The sequence below is a fragment of the Notamacropus eugenii genome, chromosome 1 (genome assembly GCF_028372415.1).
Source record: "Notamacropus eugenii isolate mMacEug1 chromosome 1, mMacEug1.pri_v2, whole genome shotgun sequence".
NCBI classification, from domain to species: Eukaryota; Metazoa; Chordata; class Mammalia; order Diprotodontia; family Macropodidae; genus Notamacropus; species Notamacropus eugenii.
Genome location: NC_092872.1, coordinates 365302702 through 365320318, shown reverse-complemented (window position 1 = coordinate 365320318; position 17617 = coordinate 365302702). Strand labels below are relative to the sequence as shown.

Genomic DNA, 17617 nt, shown 5'->3' with positions numbered 1-17617 from the left:
TCCATGGTGGATCCTAATATAAAGTTGCTTAAAAATATTTGTTGGGTCATGCATGAGAGCAACACAATTACTTTTAATGCAGTGCCTCAGAAGGGCTTAAAAAAAAAGTCTAACAAAGGCTAAGTATATTTATTATAATGTACATACATACATGTTGAGTGCATAGGAACCATTAAAAATGAAAACAGATAACATAATTATATTACATATGAGGAAAAAAGCAGCCACTGGAGAATACCATCTTAGATAAAGCCCTTGGTGTACATTAAAGCTTATAAAGAATATCACAATTTCATGCAGAGAGCAACTTGCCCCACTTTAGCTCAAGTGCTAGTTTTATAATTATGTTCTCTTAGTATTTTTTCCCAAAAGGCCCAGACTTGAGCAAAGGGGAACGCCGGGAACGCAGAATGCGGCTGTAGGGACTGCTCTCTGCTGAGCCTTGGCAAGTGGGGGTTCGAGGAAGCAAGTTTCGAAGGAAGGGTTTCTTTCCTGGGGGTTGCTGGGGAGGCTGCTGGTTCTCCTGGTTGGGACCTTGCCGCTTTTTTAAGGAAATGGAGGAAGAGCCCTGCAGCTTCATGACCGTATGATACTGCTCAGCAATGCAGGCAGCTTTCTTCCGAAGGTCCAGTTTTACTAGCATCATATTATTTTGTAGCTCAGCTAGGGTCTGGTCCTATGTAGAAAATAGAGAGATGTTTAAGCTACCAGAAGAGCTAAATCTCACAACCCATCTCTTAAGTCCCATTCCACCCCACTCCTCAGCACTATTCTAAAGACCAGAAAGAAAGGGAGGAGGGTCATGTACGCAGTACTAAGGACTGTGGGGTTGAGAAACTCATTATGGAAATAAAACCACTGGGACGAGATCACTATAGATTGTTTATTGTTGTTCCCCTTAATTAAAGGAGGTACTCCTTTATAACAAGATCTATAAATAAGTAACTCAAGTCTGCTAAATTCACCTGATCCTGTTGGTTTGTCTTTGTGGGTAAATGTTTCTCGAAGCCAAAACTCAGTTGATTGCAGGGGGTTACCCTAGGAGCCCGGTCATTAGGTAGCAGCCGATAGAACTCCTCACTTCCTACCACGTATTATATATCCTCATGACTGCCTTTGTTTTATCCACCTCTAGGTTCTGCTTATCCCATAATAGCATTAATTGTTGATATCTACTTCACAGTGTTAAGAAGAAAGTGCTTTTACAAAGCACTACATAAAATGCCAGTTATTTAGCAGCCAGTCTTTTCGTTATAAAGATCAACATTAATCTGAAAAAACAGTATAGATTAGTGTTCAGGTAGTAACAGAAAAGTTTCACCCTAGGTTTAGGATTTCTCCCTTACTATTGTTTGTTTCCTATAGTAGGGGCAGTATGAGGCAAAGCAAGGACAGGTAGGCCACACTACCTGTTTGATCAGGATGTCATCACAGATGGTCAGGGCCTGGCGGAGTTTTCCTGCTCCAGTGCTATGACAACAGGCCCTCTCAGCTGACTGGAGGGACTCCCCAAGTTTCTGTAGTTCAGTCTTCAGCAGCCTGATGTTCTGAAAGAAGGAACTGTCACTGCACTGTGGCCACAACTAGCTGAAAGATGAAATGTCAGTGGCTCACAACCCCAGAAGTATACAGGGCAGACTTCACATAGATATAGGGCAGTGCAGAATAGTTAGTGAGAGTTGTGGTAGCAGAGACAAGCTAGTGAGGCTGAAAATTAAGGATACATAACACAAGGTGATTTCTGATGAGATGTACCCCCTCCTCCCTTTTATTCATTCTTATTACCTTTTGCCCCTCCTCTAATTTCTTGTCCACATCTACAGTGAATGGTTTGGCTGAAGGAGGAGGATCTAACATTCTCTGATACTTCCGCAGTTCTGAGAAAAAAAAAAAAGGAGCCAGCCCAGTCAATGGACTGTCTGGGTCAACTCTCCAGAGTATTTTTGGAAGAGTTGGCATCAGATTTGACATCCTGAGAATGAGACCTTCCCATTCCCTCCAGTTTAGATCCTCCCTCCTTCCTTGCCTTCAGTGGTAGAAGCCAGTTCTGCCTTGCACTGTTCCAGTCTGGCTTTAGTCTCCTGCAGCTGTTTGTTAGAAACAGAGGAAGCTACTCGCTCAGATCTGCGCAAGGACTGCTCCAATTGCAGGCCTGTCTCGAGGGGTGCAGACTGCTTCTTGGCCTCTTGCAGGGCTTCCTCCAACTCCTTAATCTTTTCATCCCGCTCCTTAAGGAAAAGCAGAATGCTGTGAACTCTACTCAGTCTCCCTTAACTATGTGATAATCTGATTTTCCCATGTCTGTTTGGTGAGAGCCTACTGAGACTAAAGCCACAATAAATCTCATCCCATTTCCTAGAGGCTTGAGCCTCAGAGAAGCTTGAGAATAGGCATCCTGGCATCTAACTGGGGAGAAAAGTCAAGAATGGTCCCTCTGATTTTCTCTGTTTACCTGGAGTTCTTCTTGGTAATAACTCTGCAGGGACTCCTTCAGGATCTTTAGTTTATCCTCATACATTTCCTCCAATAACTCTTTCTGAGTATCTAAGTGTTCACTACAACGCAAAAGATGAAAGAAAAATGAACAATCTTCTTTGGAGCTAAGTCAAGGATGTGGAAGAAAACAGACTCAGAGATAGAATTCCCTTCCAGGCCCAAAACCCTGCTCCTTTAGGAGATCTGGGAAGCCAGTCATTGTCTACCTGCACCATTGCTCCCGTTGCTGCATCTGCTCTATCATCTCAGTACAAATTTCATCACGGAGCTGCATCTCCAATTTTAGCTTCTCCTGCCGCTCTTGTAGCAGAAGCTCTTTCATGGCTTCCACCACTTGTAGTAGCTCCTAGAAGAGTCAGGGAAGCCAGATAATTCCTAGGTCCTAAACTGCAGTTACTATCTTAGTATCCCATTTCACCTAAGGAATGCAAATCCCAGAAGCTATTACTCAGAAATAACAATCCATTTGCTTCCTCACCTCTTTGTCATACATGGAGATGTCAACTTCATCACCACTGTTTTCATCAGGCCTTGGCTCCTGCTTAATCCCTGTCTCCAAAGTGGGAGAGGTTCGTACACTATGGTCTTTAATGAATGAATGTAGGGATGGAAGCCCGAGTTTCATAGGTGGGGCATGAACAAGCTAGAGAGAAAAAGAAATCTCTTAGTTTGTACCCATGTGGCTTTATCTCCAAAGGGTATGAACTCAAGATGAACCCAAGGACTCACCTGACTAGCAATGGCTGAGAACTTGGCCACGTGAAGGGTCTCATCATAGGTAGAGGCACAGGGATTCACATTAACAATCATGCAGGACCGGCCACGACCTGTGAAGAAGCTCTGAAACACCCGAGTCAGCTTGCTGTCACGGAAGGGAACTAGGTTTTGCTTGAGCCTGGCAAGGAAGAAGAGACAAATGAGTTTTGGGAAGGACCCTAACCATTATGAAATCTCAACGTGCCACTCTCAAGAGTGTTCAGGATCTAATAACAGGCTTTGCCATCTGGTCGCAAGCAAAATTCAGAATCCCCACTGTCCTTCTTATGGTTGGGTGGGCACTTTACCGTTGCTGGTTCTGACGTATGGCAGTAATACAGCGGCCCAGGGTGTGAAGGGAAGTGTTGATATTCCCTGCCTCCTTCATCCTCTCACTCATCTTCTGTTCCTTGCAGCGCTCTGAGCCAGCCAAATCACACAGGGACAACCTGGAGGGAGGAACTGAATCTGAACCTTTATCCCCTCCTACCATTCCAACCCTCATGCATCTCCTGGACGAGAACTTTATTCTAATACTTCAATAATTCTCTGGGACACCCAGCTTTGTAACTTCCAGGCCATTCCAACACCCAAAGAGAACTGTCCAGGATCAGAGTCAGGTTCCTGCAACATAAAACTCACTCGCTGATCTTGGACACCACGTTGCCTTCTCCCTGCAGGTGCAGGATTCGGATGGAGAAGATGCTGTGGCTAAAGGACACAAGAAAAGCAGGAATGAGGCATTTTCCCCCGACAGGGCCCAAAGTTCACTATTTCCCAGCAAAGGCTGTGGATGGACCCCTTTCTCACCTGCGACTGGAGTTCTGGTTCAGGTGAGTACTGGCAAAGCTCTGATTCTTACGACCTAGTTTCAGGAGCTTCCAGGCTTCATCAGCATCTTGGATGTTAATCCAATTCAGATCTGAGGAAGACAGGGAGAAGGGAATAAGTTAAAAACCTCTAATTTTTACTCCCCTTCTTTCTCTTTCTCTTTTTTTAGTTACTTTCCTTGACCTCCAACTCTCACTACCTTTTACGTAGGGATTGCCATTTTGGTCTTCACATAGCCGGAGTGTCTGCCTCTTTCGCTGCTGGCTGGGGGGCTCCAACAAGTCAAAGATCATCTCATTATAGATCTCAAAGAAGGAGATCCAGATAGAGAACCGGACATCAGCTGGGACACAGAATGGGGCAGTATCTGGCTCAGCCCATCTACAAGATGTGTCTGTGGAAGGTACAATAAATAGTCAGCTACAAGCCTAGCTTTGATCATCATGCTTGCGTCTCAATAGCAAAGAATCACCCTGGGCTTTCACTCCTAATAACAGTAACTCTGGATTTCTACAGAAGAAAATGTACTTGTAGAGGTAAGTTTAAAAACATGCCTTTCACAAGGACTTCTTACAAGGGTTTGATTTTTTTTTTTTTCAGTAAGGGGTAAAGACAATGTGAGGTGGGAAGGAGGAAAAAATAGACTGTGTTCACTGAAATGACAAAATTTTCTTAAAGTTAAAAAAATATACCCTCCATTTGGCTGAGGCTGACACTGCTTTGGCTAGTCAAATGGCTCGTAGAAGAGAGTCCAGCAATGCCACTGTCAAAACTGGCACTGTTCCCCAGCGGTAGTGATTCAGTGTTGTGGCTTTTCTTCAGAGAGTTTATCACTTCCTCCTAGAGAAACCCCAAGAGAAAATAAATACAAAGATTTCCTCGGAGTACTCCTGCCCTTCATTGATGCGATTCTGGGTACTGACCTCACGAGAGCTGCCATTCAGCAGGGCTGTCTTCTTCATCTCTTCCTGCCTCACCTGCTTGCTATCTAGCCAAATCACTTCATTAGCAAAAGAAGGCTTCAAGTCAGAGGCTGGGTAGAGCTGGTTTCGAATACTATTGAAGATCAGAGCCAGAGAACGAGGTAGGATCCCTCCATCCTTGTTGCTACCTAGAAACATAAAAAAGGAGAGCTGAGTGCTAGCACTTGAAACGCTAAAAGATCCTTCTAGAAACTCACCAGAATTTCATGATGCTTTGACTCTCACTCACCCTGGACAGTATGGGTCTTTCCAGAGTTAGTCACTCCATATGTATAAATGAGCCAGTTGTAGCCTTTGAGCACATCTCTGACCATTTCTTTCACTGTCAGGTTGAAGAAAGATGCCTGTCCTACTTCTGGTCCAAAGATCTAGGAAGAATACAGTTCCTTGAAGTCTCCTCCTTGTTTTTAACATAGGTTCATTTCCACCAGCCTAATCCCTACCCCTGAAAGTCAGTTCCTCCCATAACTCTCTATTACTCCCCAGACCTATTTGGTATCTAAATACTAAACAATAGCTGTTTCTCTTTTACTCAGAAATCCTGAGGGTCTTCCCCTCCCAGTTTGATTTTTTTTTTTTTGGATTAAAGGGGCCATCCTTTGAGTAACTACTTAACATTGAATGGGTGTATCTCACTCAAAGTGAGGATGTGATAAGACAGGACCAGGATCTCCCATTGTATCCTGATGAATATCAGGCCACTGGACCCAGATGGCTCAGAAGAAATAAGGCTGGTGACCTGGCACAGCCCTCCCTCACTCAAATCAAAGTCAACTGCAAGTCATGTCATCATCTTTATGTCATGGTCTTCTTTGAGAACGAAGGACAAACGCAACAACAATTACTCCCCAGACCACTATGGACTCAACAACTTTATGGATCTTCCTCTTGGCAAACATATAGAAAAACATTTTCCCACTGGTTATACATCTCACTGGCAGCCTTGTTGAAAGTGCTTCCAGCTTGATACCTGGGAAAAGGTGAATCTATGAGTGGCTTGGCCCACACCTCTCTCATTGCTTCTCATAGCAAAAGAGTCCTTGGGTGCCTGCAGAACAAGCGTTTCTGGGTTTTCGATTCGAACACAGCCCTAGCAAATGAAACATACATAAACATGTTAGGAGAAGGGGGCAGTCTCATTACCCTTTTATATCATATCATAACGTGTGCTTCCCAAGGCACTCACCTGTTCTTGTCTCTCTACCTCTGAAGGCAGCAGGGGTCGGACTCTCAAGTATACTTTTACCTTCTCTGCACCATCTTCAGGTACAACCTGTGGCAGAAACCCAGCCAAGAGCCCCACTGATTAGATTAAACAACTACCTCTGAGCCTGAAATCATAGCAATCACAGGATTACTCAGCAGACACACTAGGGAAGTCGTATAGACCTCCCTCTACTGCTACACTCATGCTAAGAGACTGAAGAAAAGTCATTTGTCCTCCTCTCTCAACATCCTCCTTCCTCCTAAGACCTAACCCACAAACGTGCAACAAAAGCCAGCACGTTACCTGCACCAAGATGAGGGTGGGGAGGTATGCATACCTCTGCATGAGGGCGTGCGTGGGAATGGCTAGGAGGGGATGCATGAGTGGGCGTCATCTCGCTGGACTTTACCTGCTCTTTGTCCTCTATCGGGGGAGGGGAGATGGCAGAGAATTCCGACAGCAGGTCCTTTTGGATCCCGACTCCCAAATCAGCAGCAGTGGATTCGAACACGGGCGACACGACGATGTCCTCATCCGAAAGGAAGCCGACAGGCGGGGTCAGGATACCCCGAGACATGACCACGGTGGCGCGTTCCTCCTGGGAGAGGAAAGGGGCTTCAGGGAGAGGGTACGAGCACCTTCCACACCTGAGGTGGGAACCCGTTCTTCCCTCCATTCTCCGCTTTCCCAGACCCGGGAGAAGGCTCACTCCTGGGAAAGCCTCGGCCCCCCGAACCACCGACCCACACGTGAGCTCCGGCTCTAGCTGCGGGGAGATACGGAGACCCCCCCCCCTCATCCACCGGGCCTCGGAGAGGGGGCTCGCAGCCCAGCCCCTCGCCCCAGGCAGGTTATTAGGGAAGCCGTGGCCGAAGGGCTCCGGGGTCAAGTTCACCGGTGAGAGGCGCCCGCGAAGGACCAAGCCGCGGGGAGTGCAGGCCTTTACCCGTTAGCGCGAAGACTTTCCCAGCTCGGCCTCCAGTACCGGAACTCTCTCCGGGTTCCCCTGGCGCTCCAGGTCTCTACTCTCCCAGGGTGAAGAAGACGCCGCTGGCCGCCGCGTTCCTCCAGCCCCAGCTAGCCCTGCAGCCCCCAGCCCAGCTCCGCTCCACCCACGAGGGGCAGCTTTGTTTCGGAGGCAAGGTTTCAAACGACGCGCTCTGCTCTGTCAGCCAATCCGGCGGCGAGATCACATCCGCCAATCATGGCGCTCAGAAGGCGGGCAGGGTTACCAACCGTCGCTGCGTGGGCCTTTGGGCTCCGGGCTCCGGGCCAGGGCTTCTGCCCGCCCTTAAGAACCCCCGACAGCCTGTCCCCCCATGAAATGTGAAGGGAAACCCAAAGGTGAGGCCATCATCCCTCGCCCTACCGTTTTCTTATCCAGAAGCTTGCCCGAGAACTAGAGACTCCTCCCCAACTCTACACCACCCACCCCAAATAAACTCCATTTCCCAGAGGGCATCTGGTTGTGTGTGGTGTCAACTCAGGGCTCGCACTCCATTTCCCAGAGTCCTTCGGGGCGCAGTCCGATAAGGACCTGCCTCTTCTCGGGAAGGGGGAAGAGTCGGGGCCAAGATGGCGACAGGGACGGGCAGTGAGTGTCTGCGCTGCTCGGGGATGGGCCGCTGCGGCGGTTGTGGCAGAACCCTCCCGACCGCCCCCCTTCCCGCTTCCAGCTCGAGGGTTGGGATTCGCAGAGCGCTGGGCCTGGGGGCCCTGTGAGATCGCGCTAGGCGAGACTCGAGCTTGCCGAGGGGGCCGCCGAAGAGGGCTTGTTTATGGAGGGGCCTGGGTCGTGTGCGGAGCCCCAGGGGGAGGGGGCGGGGCAGCGAGGCTTCGAGCGCCGGAGAGACCGGTGGATGGAGGCCTCTATCTGCCCTCGCCCCTCCCTCCCTGCCTCCCCCGTCTGAGTGCCGCGTTCCCGCAGCTTGGGCGGGGCGAGGCCTCCTGCGGCCTGGTCTGCGGGGAGCGGCTCAGGTTTCTTAGTGAGGCGTGTAGCGCGGGAGCCAGGCCTGCCTTGTGCGTCTCTGCGGGGGGGGCCGAGCTTTCTATCCGGAGTGGCGTAGACAGATTTTAGAGCTGGGAGGGCCGCTTAGACGTTAGGCGGCCCACCCCTCTTTTTTTTCCCCCCGCTTTTTGAAAAACAACAACGTTCCCTGCAGTGGAAAGATTATAAGGCTCGGATTCAGGAGGCCTGGGTGCTAGCCTGGATTTGATTACTGTCATTTTTTAGACCTATAGCTTGCGATCTTTAGGCCTCAGTTTCCTAAACTGTAAACTGAGAGGTAAAAGAGGCGTTGGTGGACCAGATGCATTGTGGTACACCTGAAAGAGTCCAGACTATGGAGTTAGAAGGGCTTGGGTTCAAATCCCAGCTCTGCTGCTTACGAAGTGTGAGAGGTAGTGGGCAAATGATTTAGCCTCCTTTTTTTTCAACTGTAAAATAAGGCGATTGGGCTAGAACCAGGGGCTTTTAATTTGGAATTTATGGATAGGGCCTTAAATAGATTTCAAGAAGGTTTTGAATTTGGATTAAAAAATTGATATTTGTTTTCCTTGATATTTGATTTCCTTTTTATTTTATGCATTTAAAAAATTCTGAGAAGGGGAGCCAAAGGTTTCTCCAGACTGCCAAAGGGGTCTGAGACACAAAAAGTTAAGAACCCCTGGACTAGATGATTTCTAAGGTCTTACTCAACTGCTTCTTTACCTTATTCTTAAGGTGGATTGTTGAGATTTGAAGGCATAGAGCAGGTCCTGGTCCACAGTGGGTTGCTACCCAATTTTTGATGTAAAGAGTTGTATTGAGACCAATCTGGTTTAGTTCACTTGATTGGAATAGTGTTAGACCTTTGCCTGGGATTGGTGTCTTCTCAATGGACTCTCACTGAGTTTCCTCTTTCTACAGAACACAAGCTGCTGAGTACTGGCCCCACAGAACCCTGGTCTATTCGGGAGAAGCTGTGTCTAGCCTCCTCTGTCATGAGGAGTGGAGATCAAAACTGGTAAGATACTTGGGATATCAAATGTAGGATAGCAGGAGCTTGGGACATTGAAATTATTGGGAGGCTTTCCTGTACTCGGGGGTTAGTTGAGCCATAGGAGCCAGGAGATAGTGTAAATCCTTAACCATTATCTCAGACTATTGTGAAGTTCCAGGGGAGTAAAAGAGAAGGGTCTTGAATCTTAAGATTTAGTTTAGCCTTTTTGTGATTTTCAGAAAAGAATGAGCACCTTCTTGACTAATTGTCTGCTCTTTCTGTTAATAGTTAAAATACAATTTTTAGAATTTTTTTCTTCCTCAATCTGATTCCAATTTTGGAGTTATACCATTAGTTTAAATGAGAACTCAGTCACTCATTAAGTAGAAGATATTGTTCTCTACAGGAAACTTTGCTTGCTTTCTGGTGTTTACCTGGGCCCTTAGATGGAATCTTGTAATGAAAAACTTGAGAACTGCTTCCCCTGTATTTGTAGAAGCATGTCCAGTGGTGGTAGAGATTAATATCAGTCACTCTCTACCTTGTAAGTAGCAACAGTTCAGGAGCCATCCCTTATCTTCATAATGTAATGGAAAATCTACTGACCTTGAAGTCAAAAGATCTGGGCCTGATTTCCTGCTTAAATGAATATTGATGAACTTGGTGACCCTGGGCTTAGTTAAAAACCACAGCTGTGGTACCTCCTAATCTAGTGGTGCCCTACTTATGAACACATGAAGTGATTCCCGGGTATCTGTCTGTAAATCCATACGTATAAAAGCATTGCCTTTCGTTCCAGAAGCTCCTGTGTAATGGTTGTAAATACGGGGTATTTCAAATATATCCAGATGCTTCAGGGATTAATAAAATGCCAGTTGTAGAAATGTTTCTGATTTCTTCGTATCTTTTAGTCATTAGGTAATTTCTCAGTCATTATATGTTAATGTTAAAATTAATGTCACAAAAAAGTGGATTTATTTTACATTAAAAAGGGGTCTTCAGGTACAAAGCCTAGTAACGACTGCCCTAAATCTGCAAGATGGGATAATGGTACTTGTAAACCCCCTATATTAAAAGAGTGTTGGGAGGCAATTGCTTTGGAAACCGGAAAGCACTATGTAAATGTAAGCTGTTACACATGGGGGTGTGATGGCGCTGTTGGCTGTTGTTGATGCGCATCGTGCATCGAGTTGAGAGTGTAATGTGGTGCAGAGACGCTGTGTTTGTTTTTGGGTAGTTTTGGTCCGATCAGAGGCTGAATCCTAGTTCTGTCACCTTTGTGTAATCGGGGCAAACCCCACTCTGTGAGCTTTAGTTTTCTCATCCTTAAAAGGAGCATGATAATACTTGTATTATTTGCCTCACAGGGTTATTGTGAGGAAATTTCTTTGTAAACCCTCAAGTGATAACAGAACCAAAGACTAGAATAAACAATAAACTGTGCCAGTTTGTTAAACCCAGCATACTCATATATTTAACTTGACTGCAGTATAAAATCCAACCCAGCTTTTCACAAAATGTCTAGTGAAGTAGTTTGAACTGACACTATACTTATTTATTTTTAAGGCATTTGAGTCATAACAATAAGAATACTGACACATTCCCCAAACTGATAGAGCATTAGGTACCTATTCTTTCTCTTTCTCATCTAGAAGTTCTACTGAGGAATGTTCTTTTCATTCTAAATGACTTTTACGTTGTTTATTTACTCCCATATTCAAAGTCTGTTCCTTCGCTGTTCCTAACTGTACTCCTTTTGGTTTTAAAAGTGTGGCTCCTAACCTGTGGACCTGAAATTACCAGCATATCTTTTGTCCTCTCATGATGGAGTTTTATAGTATGTTGTGGTCCAAGACTGATGCTTTGAAGGTCCTTATTTTTTTCTTTTTTTGTAGGGTGTCAGTTAGCAGAGCAATCAAGCCCTTTGCTGAACCTGGCCGACCTCCTGACTGGTTCTCTCAGAAAGTAAGCTCCAGGGATAGTGTCCTTCTATAGCAGTCTTTCCGTACCCAGTCCTATTAATTTAACCGGAAGACCTTTGCCTTATTGAGAGAATTTAAAGTTATGCACTTTTACTGTAGATCAGTGAAAATTGCCTTTTATTTCCTTGTTACCCCTCCTTCAAATTTACCTGTTTGTATTGAGGGTACTACTATTTTTCCATTTACCCAGTTTTACAGTCTTGGGTCCTTTTTTTTTTTAATTAACTTTTTTTTTTCAATTAACCAAAATCTAACATCTCTCTTTCCCACCACCAACCATTTCCCACTGAAAAAGAAGGAAAAATGAAGCCCTTTTAACAAATACCTTAAAGCAAAACAAATTCCCACATTGACCATCTCAGAAAAAAATTATGTTTCATTCTACTCTTAAGTCCTCACTTCCATGTCAGGAGGTAGGTAGCACATTCAGTCATAAGTGCTCTAATTGTTATTTCAGAGTTTTCTTTTTTTTTACATTGTTGTTGCTAGTGTATTCATTGTTCTTGAATCATTTTTGACTCTTCCTTTCCCTCACCCAGGTCTTGTTGATTTTGCCTCCACAACATCTCTCAAATTGCATATTCTTCTCTCTTTACACCATAACCATCCTAGGTCAGGCTCTCTTACTTGGACTATGGTTAGCCCTTTTTATCATTGTTTCCACTCTCTTCCTCAACAATACATCCTCCACAAAGTTGGTACTAATCTTTCTAAAGCACAGATCTGATTAAGTTATTTGCTTTCTCAAGAACCTTCAGTGGCCCTCTATTGACTCTAGAATAAAATATTAATAGCTAACATTTACATAGCACTTACCATGTTCCAGGCACAGTTCTCTATTCACTTGGATGCCAGCTACCTCACAAACTAAGCTTGGTATTTAAAACAGTTTACAGATTGAATCCTGCTTATTTTTTTCATGTTTACTGTTTATTATGCATTCTACATTCATCCATTCCCTTTTCATCTCTACCTCTTAGAGTCCCTAACTTAACTCAAGCCTCAGTTCATGAGCTATCCTCTGTGGCATTGGTCTTTAAACTTTTGATGGTACATTGCTATCAGTAAAACTTTTTGCCTCCAGTAAATGAATATTTACTTGCAAATTACATTTGTGCAGTATTGTACTAGTGATAATCATAAAACTTACACAAAAAATAGACATTGAAAAAAGATGTGATAACAGTTAAATAATATTTGATCCCGATGTTCATAAGGAGCCACTGGAGTTTGAATATACAAGTGATATAGTAAGACCTGCGCTTCAGGAAAATCTCTTTTGCAGTTCTATGGAAAATTCAGGTTTGAGCCAGGCAGAGACATTACATTGGAAGGCTTTTGTAGGTGATGAGGCCTTGATTTACTGCGCTAGCTGTATGAGTGGAACAGGTCGGACAGATTGGAGAGTTTTTGTGAAGGGAGAAAGGATGTGATAAAGGAAAATGAGGAATGGAAAATGACATCATGATTTTGGAAATGGCTGACTAAAAGGGATGGCGGAACCCTTGATAAGAAATAGTGACTTTCAGAAGAGGACTGGTTTTGGTGTAGTGGTTTGCTGGTAAATGTTTAACAATTGATACTCTGGGATGGGGGATAGGTTGAAGGAGTGGAGGATGTATATAACATATAACATACTTTTAAGTTTTAATCTACATTATTAACATTTCCTCTACTTTTTTAACTTGAGATAACCAGACAGTAAATCAAGCCCTGATTAGTAGAATTTGATTTCAAAGATAGGAATTTCTAGTTCGTGCTCACAATTTTAACAGTTCTCTTTAGAGAGCCAGTTTGAGCTGACTCCAGTATTTGGCTTGTTTGGTGGGAAAGATGATGTAGTGAAATCTGTGGTACAAATCATAATCTGTCCATGTCTACTTAACATGTACTGTTTCTGCTGTCCTACAGGAAGCAAAAAGGGGAAAGAGACAGGGAACTTCAATGGGGAGGGGATGTCTAAGTGTGGAGGACACTGGGGAGAGATAAGGCAGGAAATTGGGCCTCCATGTTTGCTGCAAATGTTTGGATCATGGTTATGGCTACAACTCTTCTTTTCCTCTACCTCCCCAGGAGGTGAAGTAGGGGAGCACTGATCAGTAATGAATAGGGTCATATAATTGTATTGAAACAAGCACATGCTTAGCTCTTGTGGGGATCCTAGGGTTTGAGAGTGGAATTAACCAGTTGGTTAACTACATGCTCTTGCTGTCATGTCATGGCTGCTTAGGGATGGATAGCCCTCATTTTAGAGACTAGTTGTATTATGAGAATGCTCTAAGAAACTTTTCCTCGCTTCCTTAAATCATTAGTACTCTGGCCTAGAATTACCATGTATATGCTTAGCCATCTCTATGTTATATCTTCTTAGTAGAATATAAACTCCTTGAAGGCAGGGAGTGTTTTGCACTTTGTTGTATCTTCAGTTCTTAGCACATAGTGTGGGAGTTTAATTGGATTCAGTCTTTCTTTTGATAGAATGGACTGTGTTTATGTTCCACCTTTCCTTTCCAGCCCCACTTCTAAAGTCTTTTCTTCGGTTATCTTTTCAAAGACACATGCTCTAGGCTTGGCTTGGACTGGTGCTAGTGAATTGACTTCGTTTCAAAGAAGTTTGTCTTTTAGAAGCTATTTCCTTCTTCCCTCACTCTCCCCACTCCCCACCCCCCCCCACCCCAGTTTATCTCAGTTCACTGAAAATCAGATCTTTCCTTGAGCTGTTCAGATATTGTTTATTAATAGGAATAATAGCTAACATTTATATAGTGCTTACTATGTGCCAGGCACTGTGCTAGGCACTTTGATTATTATCTCCTTTGATTTCATTAGATTCTTGATTCTTTGTTTCCATAGCATTGTGCTTCCCAGTATTCGGAACTCCTAGAGACCACTGAAACCCCAAAGTGAGTGACAAGTCAAGGGATTTGCCAAGTATTTCTAGGCATATTTATGAAGTAGAGGGAAGTTATTAGGAAAGTTTGATTTTATATTGATGGGAGGTATAATTAGAGCAGAAAGTACTTATGATGGGTGGGGAAACTGAGGGATATTAGCTGAATATGGGAGGGATATTCTTTTGCTACTATGTGGATTGTCCTTTTGCAGGAGGAAACGTGGTGAAAAAGGGGAAGTGGTAGAAACAGTAGAAGATGTTATTGTTCGGAAACTGACTGCTGAAAGAGTTGAGGAACTGAAAAAAGTAATTAAGGAGACACAGGAAAAATACAGGTATTTATCACAAAGGATGCTGAGAGTCAAGAAATGGTGATTTTTAGTACTGGGACAGAGTAGAAGATAGGTGTTGAAAATCGGATAAAAGCCAAAAAAATCTTTTTCTCTCCCTGAAGACAACTGAAGAAAGATGCAGAACTTATCCAAGCTGGACATATGGACAACCGACTTGATGAACTATACAATGACATTGCAATGTGGGTAGTATTGGTCTCATCTTTGTGCATCTTTTTTCCCTTTACCCTAGAGAAAATCTGATCTATGTATTCTGCTTGCTATCCCTTTAGACTTTAGAGACAGTCTTAAAAGGGGAAAGGTGCCAGGTAGCTTACATAGCCACAGTGGCCTGTGTGGAGCTGGGTCTAGAAAGTGGTTTACAAAAACACTGCCACATTTTCTTAGTAACCTGGCTTTTATCCACACCAAGTAGGCATTTAAAGTTTGTTGTGATTGAATTGGTTCTCATTGGGAAATGGTAGTTTGTACCCTGTCTGAGTCTAGAACTCTTTATTGAGCTTACCCTCTTCTCTTCCTGATTTCACTGATTTCATTGGACCTCCCCAGAACTGGAGGAATAGAGCTAACTGGCAGTTAACACCTCATCTTCTCTGCCCAGGAAAAAGAAGTTGGAGGAAGAAGAGGCTGAAGTGAAGAGGAAGGCTACAGATGCTGCATATCAGGGTGAGCGGAGACACAAGGTATTCTTTTAAGAGTTAGAAGATAATGGCATTGTAGGTTATTTTACAGAAAGATAATTCAAATTACTTCACAATTTTTGTTCTCTCCTTTTTAATGTTTATTGACCTAAGCCCACAAATACAGCTGAAAGGTCAAAATAATCTTTTAAATGAGAACAGGGACTTTTGAACTCTGCTTGATCCTCATCTGAGCCTAGACAGGTATGATTGGAAGACAGCACAGGATTATCGGGACATCAAGCTTTAGAAATTAAAGATTTCTTAAATTAAGGCTCATTAAAGGTGGATTTGAATAGTTTTCAAAAGAGGAAATACAGATTTTGAATAATTACTTAATGTGCTTAATTAATAATTACTTTAAATGCTCGAGTTCATTAATCAGTAAGATGTAAAAACTTTGCAGTATTGCCTCATATCAAATTGGCAAAAATAATCAAACAATGGAATACAGTGCTGACAAGGTATAGTGAAACATGATGCTTGTTCATTACTGATGGAATTGTAGGCTTGAATCTTTTTGGAGCTACAGTCTGATTGTATGCATTACAAGCTCTTATTTTTTAAAAAATTGATTCTCTTGGTCTAATAATTGTGTTGTTGGGACTGTGCCCTGAAAAAGTTAAACAAAAAACAGTTCCTGTTCAAAAGATTTTTCACAGCAGCACAGTTGGTAATTTTAAAAAAGACTAGAGACAATTTAAATGTTCAACAAATGGGAAAAGATTAAATAAATTTAGGTAATATAATTAAGATAAAAAATGAATAATAAAAATATATCTGGAAAGACCTTTTTGTAAAATAGTGTAGGAGTAGGGACTGGCCCTGTGATCTCATCAGTTTAGCAAATACTCTTTACCAATGCAAGTTGGTACCTTGGCAATTTACAGTCTTAGAGAGTTGAATAGAGGTTAAGTGATTTGCCCAGGATCACTCAAGCCAATAGGTTTTCAGAGGCTAGGCTTGGACTCCAATCTTCTGATTTCTAGACTTCTCAGTTTGCTACACAGTTATAGTCTCCATATGATGTAAGTGGTTGCTAAGCATTTTTGCTAATGTTTAATACTAAGTTTTTAAAAAAATAGCTTCCCATGGATGCAAGGGAGCTTAGTCATGAACAATTCTGTGTGTAATCACTAAATCATAGAGATATTTTCTTCTCAAAAATAGTAAGTATAAACTACCTCTAAAGAAAGGTGATGTGATAATGAACACTATCTAACACCATGGACCGTTAGGATTATGAAATGAGTTTGCTGGGTTATTAATAAGGAAATTGAATTTAAGGAAGAAATTAAGTTGAAAGAAAATACTTTTCCATATTTGGTAAAAAGAAAACAAAAGACATTGGTTTTCTTGCCATATTTATTTTATATTAATATAGTAACATAAATATAGCAATATTCGTGTTAACATAATAAATGTTCATATTTACATTAATGCCATAGTATGACTTTTTAGTACTACAAACCTAGTGTCTTCTGTCTTGAGACTTTGGGTGATACTCTTCTTTGTTCTAGCTCGACAGGCAGTGAAGACACCTCCTCGGAGATTACCAAGCGTGATGGTCCGATCTCCTGCAGGCTCTACTTCTCCAGGAGGTGACTACCCACTGGGTGACTTGACTCCATCAGCTATTGAAGAGGCCAGTCCTGGAGTGAGTATGTTCTTGTCTTTGGTGAAGTCACTGCTGCTGGGAGGACAAGCCAGCAGACGGCTGGGAAATAAGGAAATCATTTAAATCCTAGAAACAATATCCAGGTTCCTCCAAATTTCTCTCTTGTTATAAAAGTTGAGGGGGAGCTAGGTGGCGCAGTGGATAGAATGCCAGGCCTAGAATCAGGAAGACTTATCTTCCTGAGTATAAATCTGGCCTCAGACATATAATGACCATGTGACCCTGGGCAAGTCACTTTACCCTGCTTGCCTCAGTTTCCTCATCTGTAAAATGAGCTGGAGAAGAAATGACAAAGTACTTCAGTACCTTTACCAAGAAACCCCCAAAAAGGGATCATAAGTTGGATATGACTGAACAGTGAAAATTGAAGACCTAATTTTTTGTGTCTGTGCACTGAGCTGGGGGAGGGCCTAATTGCTGAGTCCTGTGTCAGGGCATGGAAAAACTGGATAAGAAAATGTTAATTGTTAGGGGTTTGCTAAGGTCTCTAGGCTTTTGAGGGTTGAAGCAAGGTATTTTGCTCTCTAGAAAAAAAATTGATCGGAAATTTGACACACTTCATCTAATTCATTGTTAGCAAAGTGGGAGTAAGGAGTTTCTGCTGAGGGGTTTGGAGGGAATATATTTGGGTGACCAAAGCAGTTATGAGGAGGTGTGGTGTTTGACTTGTGAATAGGAGCTGTTTAGGAGCTTGGGACTTAGATTGGAGGGGGTGGGGGAGAGATGTACCATATAGATAAGATAGACTAATCCTTCCAGATTAGTAGAAATCACCAG

At 43.3% G+C, this 17617-nt stretch overlaps 2 protein-coding genes across 39 annotated transcripts in view; one reads left to right on the top strand and one right to left on the bottom strand.

Annotated features, from left to right (window-relative positions):
* Positions 1-114: 114 nt before the first annotated feature.
* KIF20A (kinesin family member 20A) lies at positions 115-7340 on the bottom strand. 3 transcript variants are annotated; one of them, XR_011971903.1, is made up of 20 exons: positions 7220-7340; positions 6683-6871; positions 6253-6339; positions 6037-6156; positions 5296-5434; positions 5007-5194; positions 4776-4923; positions 4283-4477; positions 4063-4174; positions 3895-3963; positions 3561-3701; positions 3226-3391; positions 2975-3139; positions 2703-2842; positions 2453-2555; positions 2027-2228; positions 1786-1877; positions 1410-1547; positions 966-1271; positions 115-676 (listed from the first exon to the last, which is right to left on the bottom strand). XR_011971903.1 is itself a non-coding variant. In XM_072630390.1 (19 exons), exons 2-19 carry the CDS (start codon positions 6848-6850, stop codon positions 353-355), a joined length of 2697 nt encoding a protein of 898 aa, XP_072486491.1. In that variant the 5' UTR covers positions 6851-6871; positions 7220-7340; the 3' UTR covers positions 115-352. The 3 variants fall into 3 exon arrangements, 2 of the variants coding, with proteins under 2 accessions (XP_072486491.1, XP_072486492.1); XM_072630390.1 differs by lacking the exon at positions 966-1271; XM_072630391.1 differs by lacking the exons at positions 115-676; positions 966-1271 and having other exon boundaries at positions 1499-1587.
* Positions 7341-7526: 186 nt separating this feature from the next.
* Positions 7527-17617, top strand: part of BRD8 (bromodomain containing 8) — a 30554-nt gene continuing 20463 nt past the window's right edge. For 8 of the 36 annotated variants that reach the window (XM_072630374.1, XM_072630388.1, XM_072630373.1 and 5 more), the window contains exons 1-8: positions 7774-7867; positions 9182-9278; positions 11150-11219; positions 14090-14139; positions 14342-14464; positions 14584-14664; positions 15084-15148; positions 16683-16819. In XM_072630374.1, coding sequence (XP_072486475.1) covers positions 7849-7867; positions 9182-9278; positions 11150-11219; positions 14090-14139; positions 14342-14464; positions 14584-14664; positions 15084-15148; positions 16683-16819 — 642 coding nt within the window. In that variant the 5' untranslated portion in view covers positions 7774-7848. Of the gene's footprint in view, positions 7618-7773; positions 7868-8209; positions 8674-9181; positions 9279-11149; positions 11220-14089; positions 14140-14341; positions 14465-14583; positions 14665-15083; positions 15166-16682; positions 16820-17617 lie in introns of those variants that run through there. The other 28 variants (XM_072630371.1, XM_072630369.1, XM_072630367.1 and 25 more) reach the window with 14 other exon arrangements.